Below are 24991 nucleotides of genomic sequence, written 5' to 3' on the forward strand. Positions count from 1 at the left end.
TCTGTTCCATTGGTCCATGTGTCTGTTTCTGTGCCAGTACCATGCTGTTTTTATTACCACAGCTTTGTAATATATTTTTGGATTGGGGGGTGAGATGCTGTCCACTCCACTCTTCTTGTGTAGAATTGCTTTGGCAATATGGGGTCTTTTATGATTCTAGACAGATTTTAAGATTGTCTTTTCTAGATCTGTGAAGAATGTGTCTGGTACTTTGATTGGCATTGCATTAAATAGGTAGATTAATTTGGGTAGAATTGCCATTTTGATTATATTAACTTCCAATCCATGAACATGGGATGTCCTTCCATTTTTTTTTGTGTCATTTTCAATGTCTTTTTTTAACTTCTCATAGTTTTCCTTGTGGAAGTCTTTAACTTCTTTGGTTAGATTTATTCCTAAATATCGTATACTTTTGGTGGCTATGGTAAATGGTATAACTTTTTTCAGTTCTATCTCGGTCTGTCTGTTATTCGTATATAGAAATGCTATCGATTTCTGTATATTGATTTTATATCCTGCAACTTTACTGTAATCATGTATTACTTCCAGTAATTTTTCTATGGAGACCATTGGGTCTTCTATGTATACAATCATGTTGTCTGCAAATAGAGAAAGTTTCACCTCTTCTTTTCCTATTCGAATGCCCTTTATTTTTTCCTCTTTTCTGATTGCGTTGGCGAGGACTTTCAGTACCATATTGAAAAGGAGTGGAGAAAGTGGACATCCTTGTCTTGTTCCTGTATTTAGTGGGAAAGCTTTCAGCTTTTCTCTATTCAGGATGATGTTCTCTATGGTTTTTTTTTGGGGGGGCGGGGCTGGAAAACAATTTATTTAACTCTATGGTTTTTTTTTGGGGGGGCGGGGCTGGAAACCAATTTATTTAACCTATCAGATCGGGAGACAAGTGCCGGCACCCCGAAGGGCGGGAAAGGCAGATGCCCAAGTACTGGTGGGTGCAGAAGGGGTGCCAGCCCCGAGGGCCTTTCTTTAAATACCCCAAGGGCTCATGGGTGGCAGCTGACCACGAGGTCTGTGGTCTCCTGTGCCATACTCAGGACACCTGGGACCCTCCAGTCCCTCTCACCCAGGGTAAGGAGGAGTCTTCCCGAGTGGAGGGTGAGGAAGGGGCAGGAGGGAGGCGGCTCCCACCTAGGCTGAGCCCTCAGAGGGGAGCCTTTGACCTCTGTATTCAGCCACCTGACACTGGGGAGGGCGGGCTGGGCAAAGGCCCCGCAGGCCTCCTGCACCCTAGGAAGGGGGTCCTGACTTGATTGGGGTAGAGGAGGCTGAGGTCAGAGAACCCCTTCCTATTCTGGGCCAGGAGGCAGTAGGGGCTGCAGAGCTGGGCTGGCTGGAGCCCGGGGCAGCTTGCACCATGGGGATGCCGTGGCTGGGCTCGAGGCCCTAGCGCAAGAAGGGAATGTGGTATGGCCATCCCTGCTGGGGGGAAGGGGGGTGTGTGATTACTAACTTTCTGTCTCTGTCTCTCTCTGTCTTTCTGGTGAGTGCACGCACCCTATAGCAAAAAACCTCTCCAAAAAATGTAGGAGAGAGAGATGGACAGATATCTCATTGAAGATACATCGATGGCAAACAAGCTTATGCAAAGATCTCGGTGTCATTTGTCATCAGGGAGTACAATTAAAACCACAATGAGATACTGTGAAGGGACTTCAAAACCAGGAGAGAGCCAGCCTGTGGTGTGTTGGTTAAGGTGACTGGATCTCATATGGCCAACTATGTGGTTTGAGTCCTAGACCTGGTGGCTTGAAAAACACACAGGTCATGTATGTGTGCGTGCCCAAAATTCCAAGAGGAGAATGGAGAGGGGATTGTGGCAAGGGCATCCACCCTGGGGTGTTTTCTCACTTTCCCTCTCTGTCTGTTTCTTTCTGGTGACTGCATGTGCCCTAAAGCAAATTTTAAAAAAGTTTGTGGAAAAATGAGATCAAAGTATGAGTGTATGAGTTTATTTTGTTGCAATTTTTTTGAAATCTGCATAGACTTTTTTTTTTTTTACTTTGTGTGTTTGTGTGTGTATTTTTTGCCACAGGGCACATGCACTCATCAGAGACAATTTGTTTTTCATTCTCCTCTTGGGTGTTTGGACGTGCATACACACATGCCTAGCTTATTTTCCAGGCTGCCAGGTCTGGGACTTTTTGGCCATGTGGGACCCAAGTCCTTAACACATGCACCTGCTGGCCCTCATGCATAGTTTTAATAATACACAGTTTCCATGAATGCTTTGGAGATACCACATATCACACCCGTGAGAACAGTGCTAATATTGGGTGGTCAGCAGAGTTACGATGTATTTTTTTCTATGCAAAAATGCATCATGGCTTTTCTGATAACCCAGTAGATAAGACAGACAATGACTCCTGTCAAGGGTGCAGAGCCCTTACCTGCAGCTACTTTGTAAGACGGTCTGGCAGTTTCTTAAGAATCAGCCATTATACTCCTAGCAATTCCTCCCCTAGATGTCTACCAAGAGAGATGAAAACACCTGCCCATTTGAATGTGAATGAATCATAGCATTTCACAGACATCCATGTGCCCATTAACTACAGGTGGACCAACTGGGGTCTCTTCATACGTGGAGGATCAGTCAACCACACACAGAATGGGTGCTGACTGAGGCCATGGCACAAGCATACCGCAAAACAAAACACAGACCAGAGGAAGCCAGTCTCAAAGCCCCTCCGCATGTCATGCCTCTCTATTTGTAGGAAATGTCCAGAAGAGGCACAGTTTAGGGACAGGAAAAGGATTAGTGGTTGCCCCAAACTGGAGTGTGAGTGGGGGTTAATTGTGAGTGTGAATGAAGAATATTCCGTGGGAAAGAGAATGCCCTAAAGTGAACTTTCGGGGATGATCACACTGCTTGTGAACATTACTAAAAATCATTGAATTCTACTTGAAATGGGGGGTGGATTTTATGAACTAAAATGGCTCACCACATGCTCTGGCTGGGCTGGGGTGGCAAGAAGGTGGCGCAACTGCCTTCATAGCTTCTAGCCGCTGGCCTTGGGACAGCTTTAGAAAGCACCTGCAGGCCCAGCCGCTTCAGGAGTCCCAGACTGGGGGAAAGGAAGCCTCTGACATCTCCCTGCTGGGTGTTTGCCCTGGCCATGCCTTTCCTGCCCTCTGGAGGTGGAGTCCACGTCTGCCCTAAATCTGGGCTGGCCTGAGACAGACTGTGGTCCACGGGATGTGGCAGAAGGGAGGTTTTAGAATTTCACGCTGGATCTGAAGAGGCCCTACCTGGGTGAGGGAACCAAGTGCCCATCATGTCAGGAGCTGGTCTGCCACTGGGGCGAGGAGGTCTGTGGATGAGAGCATCTGAGGTACCCAGGCAGGAGCCAGCACCAACCTCCAGACCCATACAAAGCCTTCTTAGACCTTCCAGCCATGTTGGTTCTGAGGAGTACAGCCCAGTGAACTGCAGAGGTGAGGGAATGCCAAGTGGTGGTGGTTTGGGCTACTCCGTTCTGGACTGACTTGTTGGCAACAGCAACTGGATCAGCAACAGCCTCTTTCTTTGCTCTGACTTTGCCAGCCCTGAGTCATTCTTGTTGCCACTACTCACCCACAGTGGAGCCACCGGTGCACCTCGCCCCCATGGAGTTCTATAGGTCTTGGCCGACCACTGTCTCTTTCAGACAAGTGGTTCATATTTTAGTTGTGCAATTGAACCTTGGTGGTGATAACTTAGAAACAGGGGTTCTATGTCAGCTATCTGTTGTTGCATCCCAAAGCTTAATGGTTTAAGAGGAGTCTGCAGAAGTCACTAAGAAGTCTGCAGTTTGGGGAGAACTTGAGGGGCATGGCTGACTTCTGCTCCACACAGGTCACCGCAGTGGCTCAGTGGTTGGAGGCTGGGGTCTGTGCTCTCATGTACTCACGTTCTCTGGGATCTCCTGGCCCTCGCATGTCGCCCTTTCACGTGGCTGCTTGGGCTTCCTCTCAACATGGTGACTGGATTCCTACAGTGTGCACCCCAAAAGAACAAGGCAGAAGTATACGGGGTTTGTATGACCTGGCCACGTAGCATTCCTTCTTCCCACCTCATGTGGTCGCAGAGGTCTGCCTGGGTCTGCAGGGCTGCCAGGAGTGTCGACAGCCCATGGGAAGAGAAGCACGTGAAGGGCTGCCTGTGGAAAACGCTGCTACCACCAGTTCCTAAGCCCGTCTTTGGAGAGTCAATTCCCAGTCTGGAATGAAACCTTGGAACCTTATTTGTGGCCTGTTCCCTGGTGACCCTAATGTCCATCCAGGGCCAGGAATTGGCCTTTGGTCAAGATTTATGGCCCTCAGGCCAGTGGGTAGGACCCAGTACCTATCTGGGGGCAGGCTGATGACCAACCCTGTTAAAGAGCCCCATGGGAGTGTTATATTCCAATTCATGAGAAAATAGAGGACATTCAGTTTTATCCAAATTAAAGGAGCTTTTAATTAAGCCGGTGGCTACAGGATAACTCAAGTCACTCCAAAAGCTTACAGCCCCGAAGGAGGGGGAAAGAAGGTTTTTAAAGGCAGAAACCACAAAGGAAAAAAACTACACATCTAAGAAAGTACAGGCCTTGAGTTATGCAAGATCAGTTTACAAAAGCCAAAAAAGCGAGTAATCAGGAGGGACAGTTATAATTGGCTACGTCTGCTGGTAAATATCTGGTTAGCAGGACAGGGATGGATGGCAGTGTTGATCTAGTGATCAGCATTCAGTGAGTAATTTTCAGGAGGCACATAGAGGTCAGGTAACAGGGAAAGGAAAATGGCAGCAGAGTCCTGTTCAAAAGGAGGTGCTCATGCTTCAGGAGCCAGCGTCCCCTCAGCCTTTTCTGCCCCAAGTGTGCCTCTGAGCCTTTGCAGGTTACAGGCGTGGGCTCCAGGTCACTGGTGCTGAGCAGTGTTAGGGTCTGGGTGTGAGAGGTGCTCCCCACTCCAAGGCCCTGCTGCCGAGTGGCTCTAGTTGTTCTTGAGGCTCAGCTCTTCAGGCTGACTGAGTCTGCAGGGCACTGGAGTGGACCCCGACGGTATGGCCAGCACACGGTACCTGGAAGGGGCTGTGGTTGTCCCTGGCAGAGCTCTGGGGTGGCGTGAGGGGTGCTGCTCGCTAGCTCTGTTTCCTAAGGACTGAGCCCTGTCCTGTGGCTGGATACCAGGCTGGTCCCTTCCCCGCCAGGTGCATATCATTAGGTCAGAGTGATTCAGGAGCCAGGGCAAATGTGCATCCCCCAGGTGTAGCCCCCCTCAGTTCCTTTTAAAAGTCGCAACTTGCTTTGGGGCAGGCTGTGGGGTGGCAGCAGGAGAGAGGGTGGAGCTGTCGCTGTGAGAGCCTGGGGATCACAGTCTGCCTGGCAACCTCCTCCGTGGGTCGCCTCCCGGCACACCCAGGCAGCGCTTTGTGAGAGTGGGCTGTGCCTTCCCGCTGACCCTACCCTCGAGTAGCACGCACAGGAGGCTGGGTCCTGGCCTCCACCCTGCCAGGCTTTCCCGGTGACCCAAAACAGAGCTTGTTTCCTTAACAGCAAGTATCCAAAGTCTCAACTTCCGTTCTAAGCTGGCGGCTGAGTGGGACTGCTCTTCAACACTGGTTCCCCACTGCCCCTGGTCTGAGCGTGTGCCTGAGCTCTGGGCTCTGCACCCTCCCCTGCACTTGCCCTGCTTATTCATACCCCTGGACCTTCACAGATGCTATTCCTCTGCCGGGAGACCTTCTGTTGCTTTCACTGCCTGGCAAGTACCCATGTTTGGCTTTCCTCACCTCCTCCTTGAAACCCACCTGGATCCTCAGCCCAGCCCCGTCGTTGTGCACCGCCTTCTGCAGTGGGAACAGAAGCTGGGATGTTTAGTTCCAGGGGCTTTGAAGCGAGTGGGCCAGGGCTGCTGTGTGACCCCTCACAGCTCGCTTCCCCTCTCTGAGCCATTTTCCGGGTGTCTGGTGGGGGCTCACAATCTTCAAAGGACATTCAACCAAAGCGGTCTTACAAGCCAGGATGGGGGAGGTTTGATTTTGCAGCTTTCCTTGCCCTGGTGGAGTCAGAAGGCAGGAGCCCTTTTCCCCACGCTGGGGTCAGGGACGCGCCTGGCAGGGGTCTGCAGAGCGGCGGGAGGTGGGCTGGGCGCGGACACCGACCCCGCCCACGAGCCGCCGGTCTCCTAGCAACGGCCAACGCCTTGGCAGCGTCCTGCGGGTCACGACGCGCCAGGACGCGACGTCTGTCTCTGTCAGGCAGTTGGTCCGGTCCGGAGCCACCGGAGCCGGGAGCCGGCTGGAGCCCCAGCACACCTCCTGCAGGTACCGCCAGGGCCTTGGTCGGAGCCCACTCCCCACCGCCAGCCCTTCCTGCCTCCAAGGCCCATTCTCTCGCGCTGATCCCCGCCCGAGGTCTCTGGGTCTGGCCCTCCTGCGCCTCATCAGCGCTTGCCCTGGCTGTCCTCTGGCCTGTCGGCTTTTCCTAAATGGCAGCTGGCGGTCTTCCAGCGCAGGTGCAGGCTTTCTCCCTCCGCCGGGTGTGGGGCGGGCTGCTGTGGAGGACTGACTTCTCATTGTGAAAGGAGCGGCAGTCCAGGGCTGGAGAAAGGAGGTAGCCTGGTGGGGTCGGCTAAAAACAGCCTGAGTCTGGCGATGGATGAAAGTAGCTGGCGTTTGCAGGTACAAGGATGGCGGCCTGGGGAAGGTCTTGCTGTGTACGGGGCAGTGAGGCAGGAGCTGTGCTTGTGCGTCTGCCGCCGGGCTCAGTCCCTCTGACTGTAAACCCCCGGGGTCCTCATGGTGTCCCACACTCAGCCTACTCACCTCCTAAAGGCCCACCACCCAGTGCTATGAGCAGATCAAGGCTCCTCTTAATACCTTCACCACACAGCTGAGGCCCAAGGTATGGGTCTTGGGGAACCACGCTGGAACCATGTACTCGTGATCATCTCCTCCACCGCTCCCCAAGTTCATGGAGCACCCCCGTGTGCCAGGCAGTGGTGGAGGCCACGGCAGCCAGACTGGGACAGGACGAGAGCAGGGTGGGTTCCTGAGCCGGGCTTGCCCCTGGGAACTGAGGGTGATGGCCTTCATCTTCCTCCAGGTGGGAACGCTGCAGCGAGCCATCTGCAGCATGTCTCTGCACTCCTGGGAGTGGGAGTATGAGGACAGGGCCAGTGTGGACCCCATGTCCTCCTTCACCAGCTTTTACCAGTCCCTGAGTGAGCATGAGGCGGAGGAGCACAAGGCCAAGGCCGAGGCCCAGGGTTCAGACTCCGACCGCCAGTGCAGTAGCACCGAGTCCTGGGACGAGCACACCAGTACCGCCAACTCTGACGTGCCCCAACTCGTGCCCTGCAAGTTCATCATCTCACTGGCCTTCCCCACACTCGCCGGTAGGTGTGAGAGCAGGGTGCTAGCTTCTGCCTGGAGGAGGTGCACTGACAGCTTCTTCCCAGGAGCTAGCGTCTTTTCCCACCTGTCCCTGTGCTACCCCAGATGGGGTGGCCAGTGCCAGCCGGGGCATCAGGGGAAAAGAGACAGCAATTTTGGGGAGCCAGCTGTGGGCCAGGCACATCCGTGTGGCATGGGCTGCACATACTTAATCCTCTCAGCAACCCCAGGAACAGTAGGAGGAGTTGACAGGTCTCCCCCTGTCGTAGTGCTCTTAGCCCAGCATCCCAGTCAGCCAGGACCTTGGCACATACCCCTGGACCCAGCCCGTTAGCCTTGTGCAGGACCCGGACCTGGCCCCGCACTCAGCCCCAGCCTCATGCAGCGGCACCCCCGGTTGGGGCTCCTTGCCTGAGCCTGTTCTTCATGGATGAAGAAACCAGATGAATCGTGGCACTGGCTCCCATGAGCTGGCTGTGCACCCCTGATCTCACTCTCAGAGCCATGCACACAAGTCTTGCACACTGGTACCTGGGGCAGGACTGGCTCAGGCCGGTGAGCATTGTGGGTGTCCATAGTCAGGCTCCTCCTTGGCTCCGGGGAGCTTCAAACACGGCTCACGGCATCTGTCTTCTAGGTCACAAAGGAAAATACACAAGTTTTATTGAAAAGTATAGGAAACGCCCTAAAACAGATTCTGTTGCGAAGGTGCGCCGCTTCTATCACATCGAGTACACTCTTCTGCCAGATGACGAGGAACCCAAGATTGTTGACATGGTGCTGTTTCCATCAGTGGCCAAGGTGTTCCTGGAGTCGGGAGTAAAGGTATGTGTCGCCTGCACACCCTGCTGATGGCTCGCTCTGGGCCCCTGCTTGGCAGTAACTGGAGAGGTCATGGCTTTCTGGTGAGAGGTGTGGCAGTGTCTGGTTTGTAGCGCGTGTCTCCAGCTGGGAGTTCTGAGCCAGGAGGGAGCCAGTGTTGGCTCCATACCATGAGACAGGGCCAGCGGGTGGCCCTGAGTTCTGTCCACAGTGAATGTTGTTGAATTTTGTCTTTCACAGACTGTGAAGCCATGGCATGAAGGTGACAAAGTCTGGGTGTCATGGACCCAGACTTTTAACATCAACATGACCAAGGAATTGCTAAAGAAAATGAACTTTCACAAAGTAACCCTGAGGCTCTGGGACACTAAGGACAAGGTTTCAAAAAAAGCCAGGTATTACCGATTAAAGACTGCTGGCCCTTTGGACGACACAGGATCTTTTGGTAAGTTGAAATGTTTCTGGAGGCCCATGGCTTGTCACCAGTAATAGCACGAAGCCTGGCAAACCCTTGTTCTTCTTCAGCTGACTTGCACAGCCCCACGTGGCTTCTGTCCGTGGCAGCCATCCCTTGGGCATGCTTGGGCTGTGGGGGTCTGCTAGTGGGACAATGCTCTGGCCGTGGACGCCTTCTTCTGCATCTCTGAGAGAACAGTCAACACCACCAGTCTACCTGGGCTCATCCTGTGTGTTCATTGGAGGGAAAAAAATACCAAGAAACAAGAGCGAAGATGTAAAAGTTCTCCCACCTGAGATAACCAGGTTGTCAGTTTCATACAAACCTTTTTAGACTTGTACAAATATTCTATCAATATCAGAAAGTCTTTTGAACTCCCCTCAAAGGAGAAAACTGAGAGGGATGGGAAGACCCTGGCTGTGAAGTTGGGCCCTTAGGCCTGCTGGGGACTTTGGGCCTGTCCTTGAACATTTGATTCTCATCTGTTAAAAGAAGAAAAGAAATGGCGCCTGCCCCACTGGGCCGAAGTAGCAGGGGTGTGCGTTGTCCACACTCACTGTTAGCATAGTTGCTCGTGTGCAGGAACCTCACTGAGAACACGCTTGCCAAAGTCCACAGCAGCACCAGGCTGTGACCTTGATGTGGTGTGACTGAAAAACCCTGGCTGTCTCCGGTTTCCAGCCTGCCTTTTCTCCAGGAACCATTCTGGGAATGGAGATTTGAGCCTTCAGATTTTTTCTTCTTCTTTCTTTCTCTTCTTCATTAATTACAATTTATTTATTTATTTATTTATTTATTTATTTATTTTGCGGGGGGCATGTGCTTGCAGTGGAGACAGAGAGAAGGGAAGTGAGAAAGTGCCTTCCATGGGACATGGTCAGGCCTCAGTCTCTTCACCTGTATTCCATCCTCCTTTCAGGATTCTGGACTGGCATGTGCACATTCTTGGTGTGTCTGTCAGTCTTTCTTTCTTGAGAGTTGTTTTTGCTATAGGGCATGCGTGTTTGTCAGAGAGAGACAGAAAATGAGAAATCACCCCCTGGGGGGATGTCCATACTGCAATCCCTTCTCCACACATACCTGGCGTGAGTTTTAAGCCACCAGGTCTGGGTCTCAAACTGCAGTCGACTATGTAGGAGTTCAGCAATGTAACCATTATACCACCTGCTGGTACTGCTCGATGTGTTTTCAAGTTGCTGGGTCTGGTACTTTACTGCATAGTCAGCCACTAGGCCACAGGCTGGCCTGCGAATTTCGATTTCTATCTTTCTTTCCTATGCAGGGTTTCTTACCCTAGGCCCTACGGACACTGTGGGCTGGGGATTTCCTTGTCATGGGCGAGTCTGTGGGTTAGCAGCCATCCTGGCCTCTACCCATTAGCTGCCCCAAGGACATAAAGATATTGACACCCATAAAGGGTGACAGGGCCGTTCTAGCAGCCCCCAGGTCTTATCTGACACCTCCTAAGTTCTCAATTCCTGTCCTCATCTCCTCTGTAAAGTGGGTGAAAGGTACTACATTTCATCCCAGTCTGTTGCATTGTTAATAACAGAACATACCTAGGTCTGGGTAACTCAAATGAAAGCAGCTTATTCAGTTTATGGCTTGAAGGTCCAGGGGCCGTATCTGTAGAGGTCTTGCAGAGTCCTGAGGTGTCACATCATGAGAGCAGAGCACAGGGCCTGCGCCCGTCCACCCTGGTCTCCTTCCTTCTCCCCTTACACACCCACAGGAGTCAGTCACGGGGCCCACATCACTCACTCTGTGAGGTAGTTTCTTTCCTCCTAAAATTTTCAGAACACCATCAAGTTCCGATCCAAACTATAGTGTCTCCCTTAGACTGAAATGAGGTAATTTCCTGGAATAAAGCATACTCAGGGTCTCATTTGGAGGGAACTCTTGTGAGTTGGGGTCTGAGGATGTCCCCCAAACTGCCAGGGTTCCTGGTGTTGATGTGGCTTCCTTGGCCACAGCTCCAGAGAGCAGGTTCTTGTCTAGTGTATCCAGTGCTTGATTGCCTCACGAGGAAGTGGCCGTCTTTAGTTGGTATTCAAAATGAATTTCTGATAGATTGAATCAATGGTCTTTTCTTGTCCTGCACCCAGAGGAGGTGAGACACTTGATTATAAATCAGAGAAGACTGTCTGAGCTGGGCATTGTCGCAGAGGAGTGGGACCAGGGCCATCCACCAGAAAAACAGCAAAAAGTAGAAAAGCGCTCCAAGTTCCTGCAAGGTGAGTGAAGGCCACCCCGTGGACATGCACGCCAGTGGCATGCATCGTGCCTGCCAGGGTACTGCCCCAGCTGCAGGACTCGCTTGCTGTGGATTCTCATTCATTCTTAATTTTCATTTCTCTTATGACTTACACAGAATTTTCTGACTCTAAAAGTTTTATATGTGGCAGTGGATACAAAAACACATAAAGTAAGCAGGAAAAACGTAATTCCCTCATGAGACACAGCCAGCGCGGGTCTGTCGTTCGGCTGTCATGTTACGGCAGGTGCCCTTGTTCTGTTATGAGATTGTTACTTTATTTTATTTTTTTTAGAGGTTTTTGCTATAGGGCACATGTGCTCACCAGACAGAGAGAGAGAGTCAGAGAGACAGAAAGTGAGAAATCACCCCCCATGGGAGATGGTCACACCACAATCCCTTCTTCTCCATTCTCCCCTCGGGATTTTGGGCACGCATGCAAATGCGCCCGACGTGAGTTTAAACCACTGGGTCCAGGATGCGAACTGCAGTCGACTATGTGGGAGTCCAGCGACATAGCCATTACGCTAACTGCTGGTCCCAGATTGTTATTTTTTTTAACTGTAGTTGAGGTTATACTGAATACACACTCTGTATCCCGATTGCTGTGTCTGCACGTGCATTTCTTGTTCAATTCCTTAAGAACTTTCCATAAAGTTAATTCGTGATGACTACATACTTTATCTGCTGGTAGGACTGTGACTTATTTAATTACGCTCTGTAGTCAGGGAAATCTCAGGAGTGTTTTCTGTGTTCTCTAATGTAAACAGTACTAAAGTGGATGAGGTAATAGATAACAGACTTTCTTAATTTTTCTCCACTGTGGAGTATCATGTAAGGAATTGGAGGTCCCCTCTTACCTCTGTCTGTCCAAGTTATCAAAATCGGTCTATTCTTCCATCCACTCATTTCTCTGTTTATGGCCAACTGACCGCTTTTACTGAAGGCTTACCACACCCGGCCTTCTGCCTGAAACTGGCATTATAGACATGTGAGGGACCCTAGCTTCTTAGGAAAATAGCATGAAACAAGAACTGTGGAATTATTTGCTAATATTTTCAGTTTCTCACCAAGCAGAGCCTGAAACGTCTTCCAAGAACAGCGAGGAATATGAAAAGTCACTTAAAATGGATGACCTTTCCACAGTTCGGTAAGGGTGGACCCGTGTTATTAGGGGTGGGAGTGTTGTCCCTCTTATACCGGGTGTCTCAGGACTCATGCAGATCTTCTAGTAATTCTCGGTAAGTGGGAACTCATGGGATCCTGATGAGGTGAAAGGCAAGCCTGTCCTCAGGGCACAGCTGTATGCCAGGCTCTCTGCTTTTGTCAGACGTGTTATATCTGATTGGTCACAGCGATCACTTGATGAGGTAGCAATACTGTCTCCATTTTCTAAGTCAACTAAGTGGTTAAGTGATTCACATAAAATCATAAAGCCAGGACTCTTGGTTAAGCAAGGATTCCAGCACACACCCTCAGGCTCCTTAGTCCACAGCCCTTTCCTTCTGTGAATACAGCTGTGCTTGGAACCACTAGCCGCCTAGAAGGGACTCAGAGGGAGGGCCCTTGAATGCTGTGAGGACCCGGGGAGAATGGAAGCCCAGCTAGTGGCTTGGGGAAGATGGGGTGGCAAGAAGCAAGAGGTGAGCCATTAAACATCTCAATTTTTTTAAGGGAGATTTTTGCTATAGAGTGTGAGCTCTCACCAGAGAGATAGAGAGACAGAGAGACAGAAAGTGAGAAATCACCCCCCCCCCAGGGGAGGGACCACACCACAATCCATTCTCCTCTCAGGATTTTGGGCATGTACACACACACACACACATGCCTGGTGTGTTTCAGGCCTCCGGATCTAGGACTCAACTGCAGTTGGCCATGTGGGAGTCCAAAGATGTAACCATCATGCCATCTGCTGGTCCCAAGCAATCTTGATTATTAAAAAATTGTTCTTGCATGGGGCCAGCAGGTGTTATGATGGTTAAGGTTCCAGACGGCTAACCACAATTCAATTCCTAAACCCAGCGGCTTGAAAATCACACATGTGCATGTGTGTGAATGCCCAAATTCCCAAGAGGAGAATGGAAGCAAAAGGATTTGGTGCGGCCACCTGCTTTGAGGGGGCTGATTTCTCACTTTCCTTCTTTCTGTCTTTCTCCGGTGAGCAACTGTGTCCTATGGTAAAAGACCTAAAAAAGGAAAAAAGTGTTCTTGTGTTGAGTTCATGGATTAATTTGGGAAGACCTGACATGCTTATGTTGTTAGGTTACCTCACCCATAATTATGGTATGTCTTTGTATTTAATTCAGACTCTCTTTTATATTGTGTAATGGAGTTTATTTTTTCTCCCTGTAGGTGTAGTGATAATTCCTATAAGTGAATTCTTAGATGTTTTGTAGCTTTGATTGCTTTGATAAGAATACATTATTTTCCATGATAGTTTCTGTGATGTTAGAATATCCAGGGTTCAGGCATGGTCTGCAGACCAGCTGTGTCAGTGTTCCTGGGGAGCTTGGTGGAAACACAGACTCTAGGTCTGCAGCTATTAAACCCTAACCTGTACTGTATTTGCTAAGGTCACAGAAGATTCCCACACATTGAAACTCGGGAAAGGGGTTAAAGGAATGCAGGGTTATTTTCTAAACCTGTTCTCAACTACATATTCGTATCCGGCTGGTGGTTTTTTTACGCTTCATTGATTTGTCTCTGAATTTTTCTAGGCGAAGTATTTCAAGAGCACCCCCTGTTTCTTTGGCAGGGGCAACCATGATGGAGATCAAAGAATTAATTGAGAGGTCATCATTTAGCAGCCTAACGAATGTGCTAGAGAGACAGAAGTCTCAGAGTGAGTTAGGGTGGGATTTGGAATATAACTAGACTTGGAAGCTCCCTCATGCACACGTGCCCTCTGGCATTATAAAGAATGGAGCTGCACCGCCACCTGGCCCCTCGCAGCTCCATTCTCTGTGGGTGGAGAATGTGCCCTCTGATCTGCAGGCCCTGTCTGTGTGTCCTGTTGCACCGCCGCCTGGCCCCTCATGGCTCCGTTCTCTGTGGATCGAGAATGTGCTCTCTGATCTGCAGGCTCTGTCTGTGTGTCTGGCAGGAACACACTGTCAGTTCTGTGCATTGCAGCCCTCCTCCCGGCTGGGCCTGGGCCTCGTCCTTCCTTTAACTCCAGGTCCTGTTCTGTCTGCCAGTTCTCTAACAGCTTTTTCCCAGCTTGGATTTCTGGTCATGTTTAGGAATGCCTCCCTCACCTAGGTGTCCCAGCAGTCTCCTCTGCTGACCTGCTGGTGGTTTTGAAGTTGTTTTCTATCTTTAGCATGGGATTCGCTTTGCAGCTCATTTGTTCCCACGACACACAGAGCCACGTACCTCCCTGCCCTCCCGTCCCACATACGTGGGTGCCTTCTCTGGCCGTGCAGTCCTGGGGCAGGAGCGGTCTCTGGCCTTCTCCGATTAGTCCATTGATCTTATCCCACTGCACTGATAGCTCACAGCCTCAGGTCACAGAGTCGCGTGTTGTCATCTTCTTGCTCTGAGCTTCCTACTGCCCAGAAGGCAGTGTTCCTGTCCCCATCAGCAGGTGAAGTCAAGGAGTCTCAGACGGCTCCCCTGTAGGAGAGGAAGAGGTGGTTCTGGGCTGTAGTGGTCATGTCCCAAGCCCAAGCCCACCCTGTTCTGTGGCTGCAAACAGTCTTGGAGGAGAACTTGGGGGATGTGTGGGCTTGTGGTGACACCCTTGACCCTCCTCACCAGGCTCCTGGTGGAGAATGTCGCTGTCCCCTGTGCACCAGGAACACTGGCTCGCCACCTGCATCTAGCCACCTCCCTGGTTGCTGGGAAGAGGCCACAGTACAAAGAATAAGCTCTGCTTTCTAGGATCTTCCAGAACCTTCTAGAATCTCTGTACATATATTCAGTTACACATGCAGCTCAGATACCATCTCTTTTTAACATTTATATCTTAAATATCTTAACATTTATATCTTAACATTTCCTTTTCCTGATTTCACAGTTAAAGGGAGAGATTCAGAGGGAAAAAAGAAAAGCCAGAAGAAAAAAACAAAATCTCGAACAGAAGAGGAAACTGACCACCAGCTGGCGAGCCAGTGGAAGCAGAGCACCTTCTCCGCCCAGCTGGCCATCCTGCCACTCCTCGCTGGTAGCCAGCCCCCTCCTGGTGGCTCTCGTCACCTTATTATGTGTCCCCATTTTGTGGGCAACAGGATTTAGCCCCAAAGAGGCTATAATTTATCACATGATTGTCAGTTCTGGGACATGAATCCATCCTACCTCCAAAACTTGAGCTTTTACCTATTTGCTTATTTCGTTTTCTACCTTGGTATGTCTCCGACTGGTAGAACACGTGCCCTACCCTTTCACAGACAGGGCCTCGCCATGTCTTCGTTCCCCTGCATCACCTCCTAGTCGAGACTACAGGCACTGCCGCCATGGCTGGCTCACCCCGGCCGGCCTGAGCGCGACCCCTCTGCCTTGGCTTCCTCAGGCTGCTGATATGACAAACACACGGCGCTGCCAGCCTTAGGTCGGAGGGGACCGGCAGACCTCCTGTGTGGTCCCAGTGGCCATAGAGCAGCGTCTTAGCAGCATACACCACAGCATCCCAGTCCCCCTCTAGGAACAACATTTTCTCGGTGACCTATGTTCCTGGCAGTGACGCTCTCTCTGTCCCATCACACTGTGCCTGAACCGCCCTAGCCAGAGGGCATCATGTTCTCATGGGGCTCGCATGTGGGAGCTTCATCCTGCACCTGACACTGGACCACGAGGGTTAAAGCGAAACAACGGCACCAGTGCACGCACTGATGTTACCTGTTCTTGATGGTGTCCTGCCCCAAACCACTGCATGTTCAGTAGTGCTGTCTGCAGGATGGGGCTCTCTGTGGTTGGGGCCAGAGTGTGTAACTCTGTAACCACCTGACTGTGGGCTGCCAGTACAGGGGAGGAAATACATGTTAGGTTTTATTTAATTCTAATGAACTTAAATGCAAGTTCACATGTGAACAGTAGCTACTGCCCTGGTCAGCACAGGCCTAGAGCCGACGTTCTAGCACCATCTCGGGGAGCTTTGACCTCCCAGTGTGGAGGCCACCAGTGAATTCAGACTGGGGGTGGCACCCATGCTTTGGTATTCCTGTTTTCTCTTAGATGCTCTGTAATTGTTCACATGACTTCTTAAAACATGCTTATCTAGGGACCAGCAGTTGGCGTAATGGCTATGTCGCTGGACTCCCATGTGGTCGGTCGTGGTTCACATCCCAGACCCGGTGGCTTAAACTCACGCCAGGCGCCTGTGCGTGTGTGCCCAAGATCTCAAGAGGAGAATGGAGGAGAATGGATTGCAGCATGGCCATACCCCCTGGGGGGTGATTTCTCACTTCCTTTCTCTCTTGTCTCTCTGTCTTTCTTGCGAGCGCACACGCCCTATAGCAAAAACCTCTTTAAAAAAAATTACAAAAAATATTAAAAAAAAAAAACATGTTCATGGGAACCAGCAGTTGGGGTAATGGCTAAGTTGCTGGACTCCCACGTAGTCGACCATGGTTCGTAATGGCTATGTCGCTGGACTCCCACGTAGTCGACCATGGTTCGCGTCCCGGACCCGGTGGCTTAAAACCCACGCCGGGCGAGTGTGCGTGCGTGCCCAAGATCCCGAGAGGAGAATGGAGGAGAAGGGATTGTGGCGTGGCCATCCCCTCTGGGGGGTGATTTCTCACTTTCTTTCTCTCTGTCTCTCTCTATCTGGCGAGCGCACGCGCCCTATAGTGAAAAACCTCTCAAAAAAGAAAAAAACCAACCAAACATAAAAACAAACCAAAAAAACCATGTTCATCTAGATTAAATCCTGAATTTTCACTTTGCTTAGAGAGTATTTATAGAACTTTTGAAAAACTGGCATCTAACATGCTGCCCTTAGGCATTTCCCAGTTCTTTTTCTTTAAATTTTCTGTTTGTCCTGTGACTCATTATGGGCTATGCGCAAGTTGCAGGTTGAGTGTTCCTTGGGCTTGTCAAGAGCAGCCACCAGCCCAGGGTCTGACTGACGCTGCATGTGTTTCCCCAGGATTGCAGATTGCTGTTAGTCGTGGCGGGGCCAAGTCTGCCAACATTTTAGACTGTCTTTTAACTTTAAAAACGGAAGTTCCTATAATGACCGAGGAGCAAAAACAGGACTTAAACCCTCTGACCATAAAGATCAAGTGTGCTTCCTGCCTTCCATCACAGCCGGTGCCTATTCACGAGCTAGAGGTAAGGACAACTGACGGAGCCCCTCCCCTGCCCACTCAGTGCCATTACAGGTCGCCTTCAGCCTCCCAGTGGCCCTCCCATTTTGCCATTGAGGATCCCACAGTGACACAGAGGAGAGATCAGGTCCCTGGGACTATGAGCGACGATGTCTGCCATCTCTCACAGTACTACAGGTGTCTCCAAGTGGAGGTGGCTGGCCTCCTGGCAGGGCCCCCAGGCGTCCCTGTCATGGCAGCAGTGCCCAGTGAGGGCTTGGCTGCTTACCTCAGGAGTGCTCCCTCTCCTCTCCTGGTTGGACCCTGGCTTCTACGTCTTCCTCTCTGGTCTGCCCTGATTCCGCTGAGGCACAACCTCTAGTAGCCTTCTGAGAAACAGTCAATGGGAGATTTGCTTTTTTGGTAATAACGTTTGTCTGAAAATATTTTTTATTCTGCCCTCATACTTGACTGATAGTTTGAATATAGAATTCTAGATTAGGAATCATTTTCCTTCAGAGCTTTATTTATTATTATTATTATTTTTATACATCCAATCATTGTACATCACTACAGCATGTAAAATGAATTACCCAATATGAATATACTTCACACCAGTCCAGTTGAAGATATCATACACATTATCATTAATAGGTAGTCCTCGTCTTCCCTCTCTATTTTTCTCCTTAATTCCTTTCCTCTCACTCTCCCCATCTCTCATCCTCTTCCCATACTGTCTCCAGCATCTATAACCATTCTCCATGCTTCTATATCCTACAATCTTTCAGTCTCTGTCGAGTGCAGACAGTTGGTATATGTTAAGTGGAAACATACAATGTCTCTCTCTCATAGCCTGGCTCACTTCACTCAGCAGTAAATCTTCCATATTCATCCACTTTCTATCAATGCCAGGATCTTTTTTTTTATGGCTTAATAGTATTCCATAGAGTAAATGTGCCACCGTTTTTCAATCCATTCATGGTTATTTGGGTTGATTCCATGTCTTAGCAATTGTGAATAATACCACAATAAACATAGATGTGCAAGCACTTTTACGACTGAGTGTTTTCCTGTCCTTTGGGTAGATACCCAGGAGTGGAATTGCTGGATCATATGGTAATTATTTATTTATTTATTTTTGCTATTCTGTACCACCTGTTTTCTTTTACTTATTATTTATACATTCCATCGCTATACATCATTTAGATTGTAAAGAGACTTTATCCAGCATGATATACACCTCAGTCCAGCCCAGTTGAGAATACAATATACATCCTCATCAACTGATATAAACCATATCTGTGTCCCACAAATGTCTCACCTCTCTATTTTTTCCCCCAAATTTTCTTTCCTATGCATATGGTTATTATGTTTGTAGATCTGTGAGTAGCCTCCATATCAGTTCTCCACAGTGGTTGGACCAATTTCCATTCCTATCAGCAATGTAGGAGAGTTCCCCTTTCACCACATCCCCACCAGCACTTACCTTTTGTTTTTCTAACTTAGCCATTCTGACTGGGGTTAGGTGGTATCTTATTGTGATTTTCTTTTCTTTTTTTTTCTTTTTGGAGTGGTTTTCGCTATAGGGCGCATGCGCTTGCCAGACAGACAGAGAGAGACATAGAGACAGAAAGCGAGAAATCACCCCCCAGGGGGGATGGTCACGCCGCAATCCCTTCTCCTCCATTCTCCTCTCGGGATCTTGGGCACTCACGCACACGTGCCCGACGTGAGCTCTAAGCCACCAGGTCCGGGACGCCAACAGCGGTCGACTACATGGGAGTCCAGCGACATAGCCATTACGCTAACTGCTGGTTCCCCTCATTGTGGTTCTGATCTGCATAACCCTTATGATGCATGTTGAGCATTTTTTTCATATGCCTTTTGGATGTTCATATGTCTGCCTTAGAAAGTTGTTTTTCAGCTCATTTTCCCATCTTTTAATTGGGTTGATTTTTTTTGGGGGGGTGGGTAAGCTGCTTGAGTTCTTTGTGTATTCTGGTTATCAGTCCCTTATATGAGGCATAGTTTACAAAAATATTCTCCCACTCCAAGGGTTGTTGATCACATGAATTAATATGTCTTTTGCTGTGTAGAAACTTCTTAATCTGATATAATCCTACTTGTCTATTTTTGGGATTATTGCCTGTGTTTTGGGGGTCTTATTTAAGAAGTCTTTGTCTACTCTGATGTCTCCCAGAGGTTCCTCAGTGTTTTCCACCAGTTGTTTTACAGTTTGAGGTCTTAGGTTTAGATCTTTGATGCACTTTGAGTGGATTTTTATCAATGGTGATAGGTAGGGGTCCACATCCATCTTTCTGCAGGTGGATAACCAATTTTTCCACCACTATTTGCTAAAGAGATTATATTTTTCCCACTGGATTGACTGGTGCCATTTGTAAAAAATCAGTTATTGGAACCAGCAGTTAGCATAATGGCTATATCTCTGGACTCCCACGTAGCTGACCGCAGTTCGAGTCCCGGACCCGGTGTCTTAAACTCACGCCAGGTGCGTGTGCATATGTGCCCAAGATCCCAAGAGGAGAATGGAGGAGAAGGGATTGCGTCGTGGCCATCCCCCCTGGGGGGTGATTTCTCGCTTTCTGTCTCTCTGTCTCTGGCGAGCGCATGTGCCCTGTAGCAAAAACTTCTCCAAAAAGAAAAAAAAAATCAGTTGTCCATATTTTTGGGAGTTTATTTCTGGGGTCTCTATTCTGTTCCATTGGTCCACATGTCTGTTTTTGTGCCAATACTGTGCTGTTTTTATTGTCACAGCTTTGTGATATATTTTGGAATCAGGGAGTGAGATGCCTCCTACTCCACTCTTCTTGCACAGGAATGCTTTGGCAACAGTGGGTCTTTTATGATTCCAGACAAATTCTATGATTGTTTTTTCTAAATTTGTAAAGAATTTCTCTGGTAATTTGACTGGTATTATGTTAAATATATAGATAAATTTGGTTAGAATTGCCATTTTTATTATTAATTTTTCCAATCCAGGAACATGGTATGTCCTTCTACTTTTTTTGTGTCATTTCCAATTACTAAAAAAATGTATTTATTATTTTCATAGTTTTCCTTGTAGAAGTCTTTGACTTCTTTGGTTAATTGTTCCTAGGTATCTTATACTTTTTGTGGTTGGTAAATGGGATTACTTTTCTGCAGTTCTACCTCAGTCTGTTTGTTGTCTATATGTAGAAATGCTATAGGTTTTTGTATGTTGATTTTGTATCTTCTATGTATACAGTCATGTCATCTGCAAAATAATTTCAACTCTTCTTCCCCTAATCGAAGCCTTTTATTTTATTCTCTTTTCTGATGGCATTAACTAGGACTTCCAGCACTATATTGGAGGAAGTGGAAGCCTTGTCTTGTACCAATTTTTAGTGGAAAAGCTTTCAGCCTTTCCCCATTCATTATGATGTTAGTTATGGTTTGTTTGTTTGTTTGTTTGTTTGTTTGTTTTGCGCTCACCAGACAGAGAGAGACATAGAGACAAAAAGTGAGAAATCACCCCCCAGGGGGGATGACCACGCTGCAATCCCTTCTCTTCCATTCTCCTCTTGGGATCTTGGGCACGCACGCACACACGCCCGGTGTGGGTTTTAAGCCACCGGGTCCGGGACTCGAACTGCGGTCGACTACGTGGGAGTCCAGTGACATAGCCATTATGCTAACTGCTGGTTCCCAGTTATAGGTTTTTCATAGATGGCTTTTATGGTGTTGAGAAATGTCCCTTGTATGCCAATTTTTCTGAGAGTATTAATCATGAAGTGGTGTTGTATTTTATCAAATGCTTTTTCTTCATTGACTGATATCATCATATTTTTTTTTAGGTATTTATTTATTTATTGGAGAGGTTTTTGCTATAGGGCATGTGCACTCGCCAGAAAGACAGAAACAGACAGGAAGCTAGAAGTCACCCCACAGGGGGATGACCATGCCTCAATCCCTTCTCCTCCATTCTCCTCTTGGGATCTTGGGCACACACACGTGCCCGGCATGAGCTTAAGCCACCGGGTCCGAGACTCAAACTGCGGTTGACTACATGGAAGTTCAGCGACATAGCCATTACGCCAACTGCTGGTCCCATGATCATATGGTTTTTATCTTTCTGTCTGTTAATATGGTGTATCACGTTTATGGTTTTGCATTATTATTATTTTTTTTTAGAGGTTTTTGGTGTAGGGTGTACGTGCTTGCCAGAAAAATGGAGACAGAGAGACAGAAAGCAAGAAATCACCCCCCAGGGCAGATGGTCACGCTGCAATCCCTTCTCCTCCATTCTCCTCTTGATCTTGGGCATGCACGCACATGCCCCCGGTGTGAGTTTAAGCCACTGGGTCTAGGGCTCGAACTGCAGTCGACTACATGGGAGTCCAGTGACATAGCCATTATGCCAACTGCTGGTTCCAGGTTTTGCTTTTTTTTTTTTTTTGAGAGAGATTTTTGCTATAGGACACTTGTGCTTGTCAGAGAAACAGAGAGAAACAAAGATAGAAAGCAATAAATCACCCCCTTGGTGGGGTATATGGTCACGCCACAACCTCTTCTTCTCCATATTCCTCTGGAGATTTTGGGCATGTACGCACATATGCCTGGTGTGAGTTTTAAGCTGCCAGGTGTGGGACTTGAACTGCAGTCAATTATGTGTAAGTCCAGCGATGTAACCATTACACCATATGCTGGTCTCCAGTTTTGCATATGTTGAACCACTCTTGTATTCCTGAAATAAAGCCTACCTGGTCTTGATGTGTATAATGTTTTTTTTGGGAAAGGTTTTTGCTATAGGGCATATGCACTCACCAGAAAGACAGAGAGAAACAAAGAGACAGAAAGTGAGAAATCACCCCCCAGGGGGGATGGCCTCGCTGCAATCCCTTTTCCATTCTCCTCTCGGGATCTTGAGCACGCACACACACATGCCCAGCATGAGTTTAAGCCACCAGGTCCGGGACTTGAACCGCAGTAGACTACATGGGAGTCCAGCGACATAGCCTTTATGCCATCTGCTGGTCCCCAATGTATAATCTTTTTTATAGTTGTTGGATACGATTTGCAAGTATCCTGTTGAGAAGGTTTGCATCTATATTCATCAGAGAGCAGTCTGTAGTTTTCCTTTTTTGTCATGTCCTTATCTGTTTGGGCAATGAGGGTAATGGAGGATTCATAGAATGAATTTGGGAGGGTTCCTTCTTTCTGGATCTTTAGAAATAGTTTGAGTAGAATGAGTGTTAAACTCTTCTTTAAAAGTTTTGTAGAATTCAAAAGTGAAGCCATCAGGGCCTGGACTTTTCTTTGTTGGGAAGTTATTACTGAGTCAACCTCAGGGCCTGGACTTTTCTTTGTTGGGAAGTTATTACTGAGTCAACCTCGCTGCTTGTTAAGGGTCTACTCAGGCTTTCTACTTCTTCATGACCCAATCCCGACAGAATGTACGTGTTCAGGAATTTGTCCATCTCACCCAGGTTTTCTCATTTGTTGATATATAGTCGCTCATAGTATCCTCTAATGATGTTTTGTATTTTTTTGATGTCTGTTGTTATTATTACCTGCTTCATTGCGATTTTGATTTATCTGGTTCCTTTCTCTCTTCTTAATTAGTCTAGCTATTGGTGTATCAATTTTGTTTATCTTTTCAAAGAACCAAATTTTGGTTTCATTTATTTTCTATATAGTTAATTTATCTTTCAGAGTTTCGAAGGCGTTATTCCATTGTCTTTTTACATTCTGTGCTGAACTTTTATATGTGACCTGTTGTTTACTCCTCTCAAAGCTTAGAATCTTTTTGCCACACTGCAATCTTTTCTCTTGCATCTCTTCCTCCTTTCTGGATTTTGGGCTCATACATGTGCATGGGAGTCCAGCGATGTAGCCATTATGCCATTTGCTGGTCCCAAGTGTTGCCTTTCCTAAAAGCTGAGTATTTCCTCCTTTTCTGTCCCCTTGGAGTAGGAACTAGCAATACATGTGGGGAAAGGCACACGGCCTGCCTTGTGGCACTCATGATCTAGGAGGGAAATGGCCCATGCTGTGAGCCTGTCTGCGGCAGCCACCATCATCATGCTGCCACACACGGGGCTTTGAAAAGTTCATGGAAAGCACACATTATGAAAGGATGTTCAGAGTTCAAAACTTTTTTAAAAAGTTTGGTTATGGGACCAGCAGTTGGTGTAATGGCTATGTTTCTGGACTCCCATATAGTTGACCGTGGTTTGAGTCCTGGACCTGGTGGCTTAAACTCATGCTGGGCGTGCATGCTCGCATGCCCAGGGTCCTGGGAGGAGAATGGAGGAGAAGGGATTGTGGCGTGGCCATCCCCCCTGGGGGTGATTTCTCACTTTTTGTCTCTCTGTCTCTTTCTGTCTTTCTGGCAAGCGCACGCACCCTATAACAAAAACCTCTCCAAAACAAAAAACAAAAAACAAAAAAAGTTTAGTTATTTCTTATGTGAGCAAGGACAGACAACACCCCAGCAGGGCCCTAACACCCTCACTGCCCCAGCCACAGCCCCTGTGCTGTGGGCACGCAGTGCCTGAAATGTTTGGGGGAGGTCCTGTGCTCAATCTGGAATCTTCTGGGGTGGGTCAATCTTGCAAAGCCTTGTGTTTTAAGGCTGCACCACTGTCAGTCAGGTTTTTATGCACCAAAATATATTTGTGCTTTAATTCCTTTTCCTGCGAACTTTGAAGTCACCTCATGAATGTCATGCAGCCCTGGGAGTAACCTTATAGAGCAGAGGCTGTTGTAGGTAACCCATAGATGGGGAAGCCCTGGTCCCAGGTGGTGGGTACCAGGCATGTAATTTGAGTACCCCCTGCTGGAACCTCCCTTTGCAGCAGGTGACACCCTGTGGCTCTGCTCTCTCTAGAGGCTGTGCATGCCTGTGTACTGCAGGTACCAGTTTCACACGACTCCTGTTCACCAGACCGAAGGTCAGCCCCATGGGGCCCACGTGCATTTCCAGGACATCAATGTCATCTTCCTTGGGGCGATGCACCCCAGTGAACTGCAGCAATACCTGGAGGGCCCCCCTATGGAGGTAGAAGTTCATGACCGGGACCGCAAGTCGGAGGATTATTCTCGGAAGCCCACCCTGTTTGGGGAGGATCCTCTGGATTCATTTCTCAATCTCCAGGCCCTCATCTCTCCAAAAGAGACAGAGACAAACCCTTTTGAGTCCCAGGACAAGATGTGGGACCCTCATGGTGTTGCCCAGGTCAGTTTAGCTGACCTCCTTCTTGGCTACAAGTACTTAAACCTGACTGTCCCCATCCACAGCTGTGAGCCCAGGCCCACAGGCCATGGCCAGGACAGCAGGAGCAGGAAAGTTGTGGGGTTTCGTGCCCCCCCTGATGGCCTTCAGCATGGCCCCATGCCCATGGGCCACTACCTGGAGGCCAACTCCATGCTCAAGCTGCGAGTGGACATCGCTGTGCCCCTGAGGCCTGGAGTCAGAACCCCTGACCCTGACCTCCTGAGGTCCCAGTTCGGCCGCATCGTTTTTGTGTTCGACTCCAAGAAGCTTTTCCTCCTGCACAGTTTGCTGCACGACATCACCATGGTCAATGCCAGGGCCCTTGACCTGGACTCCTACCCCATCGAGGACGTCCAGCAGATCCTGTCGGCCTTCAAGATGCGGGTGAAGGTCCAGGAGCAGCAGCACCTGGATGTGCTCACCGGCTTTCACCTGCTGGATGGGAGGCTCCACCTGTTTGTCCTGGAGGGCCTGGCTGGCAAGGGCTTGCAGCGGCTGTGGGAGCGTCACCAGAACCGGTGAGTGGTGATGTTTTGGGAAAGTGCTGTGTCCAGTGCTGGGCAGGAGGAGCCCAGCT

General features: G+C 48.8%; 1 protein-coding gene across 7 annotated transcripts in view; it reads left to right on the top strand.

Moving 5' to 3' along the window:
- The first annotated feature begins 6185 nt into the window (after positions 1-6185).
- The window catches only part of CFAP92 (cilia and flagella associated protein 92 (putative)), a 38358-nt gene continuing 19552 nt past the window's right edge, over positions 6186-24991 (top strand). For 5 of the 7 annotated variants that reach the window (XM_014584728.2, XM_014584727.1, XM_014584730.1 and 2 more), the window contains exons 1-10: positions 6186-6304; positions 7086-7377; positions 8013-8200; positions 8438-8642; positions 10760-10888; positions 11971-12058; positions 13626-13750; positions 14927-15073; positions 16997-17181; positions 24028-24932. In XM_014584728.2, coding sequence (XP_014440214.1) covers positions 7116-7377; positions 8013-8200; positions 8438-8642; positions 10760-10888; positions 11971-12058; positions 13626-13750; positions 14927-15073; positions 16997-17181; positions 24028-24932 — 2234 coding nt within the window. In that variant the 5' untranslated portion in view covers positions 6186-6304; positions 7086-7115. The remainder of the gene's footprint in view (positions 6305-7085; positions 7378-8012; positions 8201-8437; positions 8643-10759; positions 10889-11970; positions 12059-13625; positions 13751-14926; positions 15074-16996; positions 17182-24027; positions 24933-24991) is intronic. The other 2 variants (XM_014584729.1, XM_027768816.1) reach the window with 2 other exon arrangements.

The sequence above is a fragment of the Tupaia chinensis genome, unplaced genomic scaffold (assembly GCF_000334495.1).
Source record: "Tupaia chinensis unplaced genomic scaffold, TupChi_1.0 Scaffold147500_2, whole genome shotgun sequence".
NCBI lineage: Eukaryota > Metazoa > Chordata > Mammalia > Scandentia > Tupaiidae > Tupaia > Tupaia belangeri.